The sequence below is a fragment of the Schistocerca gregaria genome, chromosome 3 (assembly GCF_023897955.1).
Source record: "Schistocerca gregaria isolate iqSchGreg1 chromosome 3, iqSchGreg1.2, whole genome shotgun sequence".
NCBI classification, from domain to species: Eukaryota; Metazoa; Arthropoda; class Insecta; order Orthoptera; family Acrididae; genus Schistocerca; species Schistocerca gregaria.
The window spans coordinates 859,837,893-859,850,403 of NC_064922.1; the positions used below are offsets into that span (position 1 = coordinate 859,837,893).

The window sequence follows — 12,511 nt, forward strand, 5'->3', positions numbered from 1 at the left end:
ACTGGACGAATGAAATCCGCGTAATCGCCGCATCGTGAATTAGCCGCATCCAGACACAGCCACCTGATTTACTGAGTTAGCCCTTTGACGTAAAATTATAGCTCTTAATGAGTAGATCATTTGAACGTTTCAAATTTTTGAATATGGTCATTAAGAGTATCAAATGCAAAAAATCAATTTTCTGTTGCCCCTGGAAGCCGTTAGGCACGCAGTCATCGACAGGGCTCGGCTGAGTAAGCGCAGGGTTATCCGTTTATAAATACACATAAATCACCCATTTACGTCGCAACTGGAGTTCGCAATCAAAAATATATTTAGTGATTAAAGTGTGCGTGTATGTATAATTTTATTGCGCGTGAAAGTGTAAACTGTTTTAAGCATTTAACCTGTCGATTTGTCTCTTTCCTAGGTATTAGGTCTGTTGGTGGCATGTTTGTGCCACGACTTGGACCACAGAGGAACAAACAATGCGTTTCAAACGAAGACTGAGTCACCTCTGGCAATTCTGTACAGTACGAGTACCATGGAGCACCATCATTTTGACCAGTGCGTCATGATTCTCAACAGCGAGGGCAACAACATATTTCAGGTAACAACATTTCCAAAAGAGCTGATGTTCTTAATGACATTATAGACGTCTACCTTGACAACAATTTCCGTGACATGTGAATATCATAATGCAGTGGAGAGCAAAATTAGCTGTATGATGAGCATTATGATATTTTGCTGTACAACAGAACATAAAATGGTGAAAGTAGAAGCAAAGAATAGAAGTTATCGTATACTACTAGATTTTGTAATTTTTTGAATATGTACAAAATGATTCACATCAATTAGTGACAAAATCTTAAGGAGAATCACATTTCACCACATTACATGATGTGTGTCTCAGGCCTTCCGATTTCTGAAATTCTTTCTCTGTCTTCACAGTCCTTGTCACCTGAGGACTATCGATATGTAATGAAGACAGTCGAAAACGCCATAATTTCGACTGACTTAGCAATGTACTTCAAAAAGAAGAACAGTTTCATGGAACTGGTTGAAAACGGAGAGTTTGACTGGCAAAGTGAAGGCAAAAAGGAGTGTAAGTATTTGGTAACATTTTAATTACTAACTAATTTATAGCTCTCTCATGTCATAAATTTCAACAAAGAACTTACAATTTCAAAACATATTCCTCTCGTTTATTTCAATTTCAAAATATATTCCTTTTATAAAGTCTTCTTCTTACGAGCGGACACGGCAAGTGCCATAACCAGAATTCCCAGGACCTTCGCTCAATGGAAGAGGAGTCAAAATGAGCGAACAAGTGTCTCGGCTTATCCATAGATACCAGACCGTTTCTGGAAAAACGTCAGAAAAAGTTTTCGAGCTATTTTCGATGTGCTTTATGCACATTTCACCGCGTGAGATCATAAGTCCAAATGGTAGTGCAATAGTTCGTGTTGCGGCGTCTTCATTTTGCTGCCCGTGTTTGAAATCCGATTACTGTTTTTATTTCTTTAAATTTATTTTTATTGTTTTCATTTATCTATCCATATCCGTAGAAGGTTACTACACGAATACTTCTTACAAATTAGGGTATAAAATGGCGCTATATTAGTTGCAAAATCATAACTGGTATCCATAATAAGAGTCATACATTTACTATATAATATTTGTGTGTATGGTATATTGAGGGGTTACAGTCTTTTTACATTCTTAGACTCTGAAATTTCAGTCTCATATCAATTCTTATATTAATTCGTATATTTTATTCATAGGTTTATTCTTCTAGATCATTTGGTGCAGTCCCCCTGGTGATACCGATCGCAGAAACATTCGAAACACAGATATTCAGAACACCACGAGCATCGCACAAAGGCGGGTTTGCAGCAGTGACATTTCTCCGTGTGATTCCCACTCGGAAAAGAAACGTCTTTAATATTGGTGAATATTACGCGCGTTGGCACTAATTTCGCGGCAAACCGTGCATAACAGATCACTTTTCCGAAAACTGGCGCTCGCAACTGATTATGAATCAAGGTACACTACAGGAATTTCAGCGAAAACAATTTAAAACAATGTTCTCTTTTTTTAATTCATTCGTCTTACATACAATTAGTAGACGAATAAGGACAAAATGATATCAATGTACAGTGAAAAACATTCCTGCATTAATCTTCTACAGACATGGGTACATAAAGCCGGCCGGAGTGGCCGTGCGGTTCTAGGCGCTACAGTCTGGAGCCGAGCGACCGCTACGGTCGCAGGTTCGAATCCTGCCTCGGGCATGGGTGTGTGTGATGTCCTTAGGTTAGTGCTCAGAGCCATTTTTTGGAGTATATAAATGAACACGTGGTGCAAAATTATAAGGCGTGGACGCTAACCACAGAGCCACCATTTCGTCTGACACATGGCGCGGTAAAAGGCACATAGAGTTCGACGAAAATACCTAGAAAACTTTGACCGGCGTTTTTTCAGCAACGATCAGGTAGCTATGGGTAAGCGGAGACACATGTTTTGTTATTTTGACCGCTCTTTCACCAAGCGAAGTTTCTGGGTAATCGGGTGGAGATTTGCCGCGTTCTCTTCGTTAGTAGGAAAAACGAACACCACCTGTTATTAAAATCAACAAAGTAGTTGCCACCTTATGCTTACTGCTGTCAGCTCCATCAGAATGACGGAATATACAACGTGAAACAACCCAGTCTAGAAAACCAGACAAAAACAAGACATACGCAATAAAGGAGAGATAAAGTGGTTTTTGCAGGGCAAAAAACTAACTTCAACATGAGGCCTCTGTTGGTGTCAAACATTGCAACATCACTTAGGAAGTCGTCCCTGAAACTAATGATTTAAAACTAATAACTATTTTTGGTTTCGCAGTGCATGGTAGTGAAACATTTAGCATAAGAAAATAGAAATAGAGGGAAGTGTAAGAATCTGAAATATGGTGCTCCACAAGATGGCTGAAAAGGAAGTGGGGTCGTAATATACGAAATCCAAAGGTTCTATAAGTAAAGGATGAGGGCACGAGCATACAGAAGACTCCTACCAGTAGAAAGGACAGGGAATTGCTGGAAATAGGAAAGAAGCCTCTTGGCACTTGTTGTACAATTCTTATTCATTTCTTCTAGGGACAATCGCTGTAACAAGGTTTAAACCGTGAATGATTTCGGTCATGTATTGGCCATCCTCAGAAAACATGTCTGGGGCAAAATATGGTGAAGAGCGTGTTCACGATATATGTTGTCTTGATGAAGTTAATTAAATCAGACATAAACATTTTTTTGGGTTCCTTCCATGTCTGTACATTTAAACAAAGAAATCAATCATCAGTAATATTTGTTTTGTGAACAAAAACCACCTTTTCTTGCTGCACTGTATTTTATTTGTCCCAGACGCGTTTCGCCTTTTCCACTTTAAGGTATCTTCAGTGGGATCTAGAATCATACAGTTTTGTTTTGATGTGTGTTAGTTGCAGATTATAAAACAGTTCACGTCTCGTTTGTTCAGGTAAATAAGAGATTGCTTGCAGTTCTTCATTCTTTTGGTTGGTATCTGCATTTCATCTTATCTGGTCACATGCTGGAGTTCGCGCTATAACTTCATTTACGAGACATAAATGAAGTTCTAGTGCGACCGTGATAATCTTTGCTAAGCCTTGCGCGATCTCTTCTGAGCCGAGAGTGCAACAGCCCCTCTTCCTCAGCATTTTAGGACTCTCGTTATTAAACCATGGTGGCTTTTTTCCATTCTTTATGCACTTATTAGGCACATAACTCTCCAGGCTACGATTTACAATCTGCTTATACTTTGCCCATAATACCTCTACGTCCCTCTTACTGGAACTAAGCTATGCCCCTTGTCAAAGCTGTAAAAGCACTGCACATACACTACGCTTCTGGCATGTTTGTGATGTAAAGTTTTACTCTAGGTGTGATCCCGTTTGGTTTGTACTGCACTGCCCAACATGACGTGTGACGTAATAAGGACACCGCGGAGCGATTTTAAAGCTTTGACAAGTGACATTTACCTGCATTTATTCCATATACCTACCGCTACGAAATACCAGCCAGTCGGAAAATGCCAAAATAAACATGAAAGGCGTCATTGGGAAACAACAAAAATTTTAACGCTGTAACCAATACTGCTTGTTTCTTCATATCACACATACTGATCGCTGTACCAACCCCTTTATGAACCGAAAAAAGTTTTAACGGGGCGTAAACTGTAGCCTGAAAATCGGAAGCTGTCATCCAGAATAAATATTTTACGCAGATGCAAATAAAAAGTATAGATGCTCCATTTGCATATAGTGTTCGAATAATTCAACCATTGTTTACGTCCCAATGGAAAGTCTGATAAGCCAGCCGCGGTGACGGAGCGGTTCTAGGCGCTTCAGTCCGAAACCACGCGGCTGGTACGGTGGCGGTTTCGTATCCTGCCTCTGGCATGGTTGTGTGTGATGTCCTTAGGTTAGTTAGGTTTAAGTAGTTCTAAGTCCATGGGCTGATGATTTCAGACGTTAAGTCCCGTTCTGCTCAAAGCCATTTGAACCATTTGATACGTGGTAGTAGATCATTTATACGCAAGAAGAAAATCCAAAGCCACTGCATGCACCGCACGTTTTTCATTATGAATTTGTCAAGTATTTTCATAGGTATTAAAAAATCAAAATCACAGATTTTCAGAACTACCTGTATGGCGTTAAGAATCCACTGTAAATGGGACTATCAGAGATTATTTTTATGCCTTAAAGTCCGACTTATAAACGTGTAGTATAACAACTTATTTTTTTAGATAATTATCTAAACAGTAGTTGCTTGCACTGTTTTCTGTCCACAGTGGACCCTTCGCTGCGCTAGACAGAGCAGATATACAGTTCTTAGACAGTGAATTGACATCACTTAGGTCCGGTAAAATGGACGTAGAGGAATTATGGGCAAAGCTTGAGCAGATTGTAAATCGTGGTCTGGACGAGTTATGTGCCTAGTAAGTGAATAAAGGATGGAAAACACCCACCATGGTCTAATAACGAGACCCAGAAAATGCTGAGGAAGCAGAGGCTGTTGCATTCTCGGTTCAAAAGACAATCCGCAAATGACGACAAGCAACGAATGGTAGACATTCGTGTACCTGCGAAAAAATGTATGCGCGAATCATACAACAACTACCACCGTTATACCTTAGCAAAAGATCTGACAGAGAAAGCGAGAAAATTCTGGTCCTATGTAAAATCGTCAAGTGGGTCTAAGGTTTCCATCCATTCACTTGTTGACCAGTCTCGTTTGGCAGTAGAAGACACCAAAACGAAAGCCGAAGTTTCGAATTTCAGGTTCAAGAAATCTTTCAAGCTGGAGAATCATACAAACCTACCGTCATTTGACCATCGAACAGACTCCCGTATGGACGACTTCCTAATAAGTATCCCTGGCATAGAGCAACAGCTGAAGGAGTTGAAATCAGATAAGTCACCAGGTCCGGATGGAATCCAAATTTCGTTTTAAAAGGAGTACTCTATAGCATCGGCCCCTTACTTACCTCGCATTTATCGTGAGTCTCTCGCCCAGAGCAAAGTTCCGAAAGACTGGAAAAAAGAGCAGGTCAGTCTTGTGTATATGAAGGGCAAAAAAAAAAAAAAAAAGAAAGAAAGAAAACGGACCCGCAAAATTACAGACCGATATTCCTAACATCGGTCTGCTGCAGGAACCTTGAATATATTCTCAGTTCAAACATCATAAATGTTCTTGACACCGAGAAGCTTATCTCTTCGAATTAGCATGGTTTTATAAAGCTTACTTCGTGCTATATCCGCAAAGCATTTGACACTGTGACCCATTGCAGGTTGTTAAAGATGGTACGAGCGTATGGAATAGTCGTTCAAAGACTTCTACATCTACATCCATACTCCGCAAGCCACCCGACGGTGCGTGGCGGATGGTACCTTGAGTACCTCTATCGGTTCTCCCTTCTATTCCAGTCTCGTATTGTTCGTGGGAAGAAAGATTGTCAGTATGCCTCTGTGTGGGCTCTAATCTCTCTGATTTTATCCTTATGGTCTCTTCGCGAGATATACGTAGGAGGCAGCAATATAATGCTTGACTCCTCGGTGAAGGTATGTTCTCGAAACTTTAACAAAAGCCCGTACCGAGCTACTGAGCGTCTCTCCTACAGAGTCTTCCACTGGAGTTTATCTATCATCTCCGTAACGCTTTCGCGATTACTAAATGATCCTGTAACGAAGCGCGCTGCTCTCCGTTGGATCTGCTCCATCTCTTCTATCAACCCTATCTGGCACGGATCCCACACCGCTGAGCAGTAGTCAAGCATTGGGCGAACAAGCGTACTGTAACCTACTTTCCTTTGTTTTCGGTTTGCATTTCCTTAGGATTCTTCCAATGAATCTCAATCTGGCATCTGCTTTACCGACGACCAACTTTATATGACCATTCCATTTTAAATCACTCCTAATGCGTACTCCCAGATAATTTATGGAATTAACTGCTTCCAGATGCTGACCTGCTATATTGTAGCTAAATGATATGGGATCTTCCTTTCTATGTATTCGCAGCACTTTCTTATATAATAGAATCCAGTATGTTGTCCTTGACGGCGGGTGTTCATCAAGGACAATGGTACTATCAGGAGTCCCCAGAGAAGTGTGACAAGACCGGTGCTGTTCCTTATATGCATAAATGATTTGATGGATAGGATGCGCTGCAGTCTGCAGTTGTTTGCTGCTGATGCTGTGGTTACGGTAAGGTGTCGAAGTTGAGTGACTGTATAAGAGTACAAGATGACTTAGACAACGTTCCTATTTGGTATGTTGAATGGCATCTAGCTCTAAATGTAGATAAATGAAATTAATGCGGATGAATAGGAAAAACAAACCTGTAGTATTTGGATACAGCATTATTAGTGTCCTGGCTGACACAGTCACTTTGTTTAAATATCTGATCGTAACGTTGCAAGGCGATATGAAATGGAACGAGCACGGGAGGACTGCGGTAGGAAAGGTGAATGGTCAACTTAGGTATATTCGGAGAACTCTAGGAACGTGTGCTTCATCTTTGAAGGAGGCCACAGATAGGTCGCAAGTGCAACCTGTTCCTGAGTATTACTCGAGTGTTTGGGATCCATATCCAGTCAGATTAAAGGGAGACATCGGGGCAATTCAGAGGCAGGCTGCTATATCTGTTACTGGTAGGTTCGAACAACATGAAAGTGTTAGTAAGATGTTTCAGGAGCTCAATGGAATTCCCTAGACGGAAGTTGACGTTCTTTTCGAGAAGGACTATTGATAAAATTTAGAGCAGCGGCGTGTGAAGCTGACTGCAGAACGATGCTGTTTCCTCCAACACACATTGCGCGTAAGAACTAAAAAGAAAAGATACGAGAAACTAGGGCTTATACAGAGGCATACAGACAGTTGTTTTTCTGTCGTTCTACTTGCAAGTTGAACAGGAAAGGTAATGACCCGGTGGTGGTATGGGATACACTCCGCCACGTGCCGTAAGGTGGATAGCTGAGTATCAATATAGATGTAGATGTAGAAGTGCGTTGTGATACTACATGCACAACCACCAAGAACGCGAATTAATATTGCATTGTCACCGATTTCTGAGCTATGTTTGAAACTACAAGTATCTAGCTCATTGCGAAGACAGTTTAAAATCACTTGCGAAAAATTGTACCAGACACACAATAAATCGATCTAATCACTTATGATGGTGCAAAGCACTCTCCGCCAAGCACTTTATTGTTGGTTACATGGTATACATGTAGGGTGTATAAGTATTCATGTCACAAAAAGTAATTAGAATATGTGTGTCATTCACACATGTACAGCTGTTAAGCAAAGGGTATACCAACCATAGCTTCACAAAACATCTAATCACCTATAAAATACGTCAAAAATCCGTTGCGAGTTAGAGAGCAATTGATATATCCGAAGATTGCTCGTTAAGTCTTAGAATACAAATCCAAAAGTCTCAGGTTCAAACCATAATCGGTTCTAGGATTTTTCTGTGTTTTTCCGTTTCATTCACGCCTGGTAATAGTTTCTACAGAATTAATTAGTTAGTTTTGTCAAATGTTCCACAGATCATTTGAACGATTCTTTTATCGAAATGACGTGCAACTTGTCAGTTTATAGGATATGTATACACTATTAATGTTACCGTTATTATGGACATTACCATCTTATTCCTACTCATGCAAATATTTTTTGTTTATTTATAATTTTTTTCCACCATGACTGGAAGTGCTCGTTACACTGTGTGCTCCATGGCGCACGGCTGCCGGTGCATGGTGAGCCACTGGCGCTTCCCACCTTTCTGTTCCAGTAGTTTGATTTAGTTTGCACTGGACTGTGTGCAGCGTTTTTAAAGTTTTGGCAAGGGACTTATATCTGCTGGGATATTTTATGCACGGTATCCCCTGCACCCATCGCTACCAAATATCAACCAGTCTGAATAGCCTAAATGAAGGTGAAACGCGTCATTGGGGAATAATAAAAAATTTTAACACTCCATCCAAGACTGCTTGTTTCTTCATATTATGCCCAGTTTTTCAGGTTGTTCTTTGGTAGATACCCATCCACTGCAACATTTTCATGGACGTCACATAAAAAGGAAGCGCAAACTGTGAAAAGTGCTGCCAGCGAATCCAGTTACCTTTGCATTCTGACTCCTCTTCTACTACTCATTTTGGCGTAGGCCAAGATTAAGCTGTTTGGTCACACCACCTTGTCCTCGGTGTGCCAACTGATCTTCACCCCAGAGGTGACCAATGAAGGCTTTCCTTGGGATCTTGACCGCTGGCCTGACACAAGCAGGCCGTCTTTCTGTCATTCATTTTGTAATATTTTGCTCTCTACTGATTTCACACCCGATTCTGTCTCTGTGTCGATGGGCAGATTTTTACCTTCTCCGCTCAAACGTCTTACGTGTGGGTATATATATATATATATATATATATATATATATATATATATATATATATATATATATATATTCTGCTCAGACTTCGCTGTTTTCTAGAGTTGTGGCAGCTGTTTAGTTTACTGCTTTCAGCGCCAGATCGCGCCAGTTCGTAGCTTCCTTCATTGCTACGACATGTCACCACAAAGTCCTGTTAAATATGGAACAGATAACAATACGTGTAATACACATCAGTCGTTCGTACAACTACAAATTATATTCACAAATCTTCCTCGCGAATCATTCTATGTCATAATCCCAGCAATGGTTCCTGAGATTAGCCCAAACATACAGACAGAAAAATTTAGTGCGGAACTTTAATTTAGTAATATTTATAGATTGGTTTACTGCCCGCTGCTTCACTTGAATGACTGTATGGTTTGCACAGATCTTTGTTTGTTTTTATTTAATAGAATGTTCTTCGCAAACTGCAACACTTAATAAACTTTTCATATTAATTAAGCCCATAGAATCATGGGCTTTACCGATAACACGTATTTCTTTATATCTAATTTATACCAATTTTCATAGATTTGGTTTTGAAAAATTTTGAATACAACAGACAATTTTCTTAAAAATTTTCACCTCCTATTTCACCCTCTTAGGGGTTGAATCTTTAGAAACAGTGTAATAAGTATTTCATTATTTCTAAAACAGAAGTTAAGTATAAATGTTCATAGATTTAGTAATGATTTGATAACGAAAGAATTTCATAAAACTTCTCGTTTCTCTCTTCACTCCCTTAAGTGACTGAATTTCCAAAAAACATTGAAACACATATTTTTTATTTCTAAACAAAAATTCAAATACTAGTTTTCGTAGATGTAGCTTAAAAATGCTCCAGTAGTTCATTAACAATGATTCATTTTCAAGAAAACTTTCACCCACAATTTAAGCCCCTTAACGACTGAATTTCCAAAAATGCTGAAACATATATATTTTTTGTTTCTGACTGAGAAACCAAAAGCCAATTTTCGTAGTTCTAGCACCAAAATTGCCTGAATAGTGACATACTTTCAAAAAGCCTTTCATCCCCTAATTCATCCCTTTAGGAGTAGGAACTCGAGCAATCCCTTTTTAAACGATTTCTACAGTATAAGAGCCACACCCTCTCCAACTTTCAAGTTTCTATCCTTACCAGTTTGGGCTGTACGATGATTAGCCTTGGGGTGAGCGATTACAAGTCAGTGAGTTTTTGTGGCCCTATTTCAGTTCCTTAAGATATGAATTTGCAAAAACAGCGAAATACGTATTTTCTAATTTGCAGCCGAGAAGCCAAAGAACCAATTTTCGCAGCCTTAACTTTAAACATGATTTCACAATGAAATTTTTTCATAAAACAATTCAGCTACTATTTCAACTACTTAGAGGTTTAATTTGCACAAACAGTGGTACGTATATTTTTTATTTCTAACGGAAGAGGAAAACACAAAAATATCATAGATTCAGCTTCAAAAACGCTTGCATTTTGAAATATTTCCATAAAAACTTTGATCCCCTGTTTCACCCCCATACGGTTCGATTTCCAAAAACAGGTATCCGAGAAGACTAATTCAAATTTTCATATATTTAGCTTTAAAAATGCTTTCATAATGAAATAATTCTTTACAGGCTGAAACACATATTTTTCGTACTTATAACCAAGAGACCAAATACTAGTGTTCATAGATGTAGCTTTAAAATTGCTTTAACAGTTCTTTAATAATGATTTATTTTAAAGAAACTTACCCCCACTATTTCACCCCCATAGCGATTAAGTTTCCGAAAGTGTTGAAACTCGTTTTTCATTATTTCTGACAGAGAATACAAATACCGATTCTCGTACGTCTACCTTCAAAACTGCCCTAATAGTGATATATTTTTTTTAAAAAAAACCTTTCATCTCCTATTTCACCCCATTAGAGGTAGAACTTCGAAAAGTCCGCTCTTAGACGATGCCTACAATACGAGATTAATCTCAAGTTTCTGTCCTAACTAGTTGTCGGATGGACAATGATGACTCAGTCAGTCAAGACATGACATATATCCTAATAGGTGGGTTTTTATTTTTAATATGCTTGTCTTCTTCACAGTTTTCTGCAGCCAAAGTAGTGGGAAAGAAAACTTGATCCAATGATTTTTAATCGATCCATATTTTTTGTCATTCATTTGCCGGCCGCTGTGACCGAGCGGTTCTAGGCACTTCAGTCTGGAACTGCACTGCTACTACGGTCGCGGGTTCGAATCCTGCCTTCGGCATGGATATGGGTGATGTTCTTAGGTTAGTTAGGTTTAAGTAGTTCTAAGTCTAGGGGACTGATGAGCTCAGATGTTAAGTCCCATGGTGCTTAGAGCCATTTGAACAATTTTTTGTCACTGGTCCCCTTCCTAGCAAAGCCATTACCTTAGTTTAAGCCGATAAAATCGTAAAGTCGTATGCAGAGTTTAAGAGAAGTAGCTTATGTACTGTCCTCTCACTACCGTGAACAATTATTTAATAGTCTACAGTAAGTAAGGCACTTGTGTACCATAGGCCTGCTCACTTGATTCCCAAGGCAGCATCGTATATAAGGTTTAAATAAAAACGAGCAACAAATGGCGCTGACCCTTTGCCACGCACTGACCTTAAAGCTGAGCATGTGTTGTCCTTTAACCAAGCCGGAAAGTAAACTGATTGACCCAAACTGCGCATGCGCAGTGCTGTGCGGCATGATGATGACGGCGTGCGACGTCAGCGCCATCGCCAAGCCGTGGGAGGTGCAGCACAAGGTCGCCAAGATGGTGGCCGACGAGTTCTTCGACCAGGGCGACCTCGAGAAGCTGCAGCTCAACCAGCAGCCCATCGTGAGTAGCGACCAATCAAGCGCCCCTGCGCCCTCCGTACTCGAATGTCATAAAACAAGCATAGTGTGTGTTATTATGTCCAGAAATGTTTATACATGACATGTGAATAATTTTTCTTATACATAGTAGAGGGCAAATCTCCATTAAGCAAATATTGCCAATAATACAATTCCAGGTCTAGAGATAATTACAATAGCAGTAGTAAAAGACTAATAATAATACACACATCAAAAAAATGTTTTGCGTCGCCCCGGTTCCCAGAACTCCTGAAGATAGACGTTGACTGTGGGTATTATATCAGTCATAGTCTCTGACTGTTCAGAGCCGTCACTAAACCCACCCAAAGGTGTAAACAACCATGCATGAGCAGCGCTTTTAGACGGAGGGGTCCGAGAGCCGATCAGTTCCTGTCGTTCCATCAGGTAGGAGGTACACGGCTCGTGTTGTCTATACTTCAACCTTGCCTAGATGGTCAATACCGCGATTCGATCACATCCACATTATTACTTCGTGACAGGAAGGGCTCTCAACAAGAGAACTGTCCAGGTGTCTCAGAGTGAACCAAAGTGATGTTATTTAGACATGGAGGAGATATAGAGAGACAGGAACTGTCAATGACATGCCTCACTCAGGCAGCCCAAGGGCTACTACTGCAGTAGATGACCGCTATCTACGGATTATGGCTCGGAGGAACCCTGACAGCAACGCCACCATGTTGAATA

General features: G+C 40.0%; 1 protein-coding gene across 1 annotated transcript in view; it reads left to right on the top strand.

The window, feature by feature from the left end:
- Positions 1–12,511, top strand: part of LOC126355632 (cGMP-specific 3',5'-cyclic phosphodiesterase) — a gene marked incomplete at its 3' end in the record, with an annotated part of 1,336,169 nt that overhangs the window by 1,286,868 nt on the left and 36,790 nt on the right. The window contains exons 19-21 of the mRNA XM_050005998.1: positions 410–589; positions 931–1,084; positions 11,644–11,789. Of these exons, the coding sequence (XP_049861955.1) occupies positions 410–589; positions 931–1,084; positions 11,644–11,789 (480 nt within the window). The remainder of the gene's footprint in view (positions 1–409; positions 590–930; positions 1,085–11,643; positions 11,790–12,511) is intronic.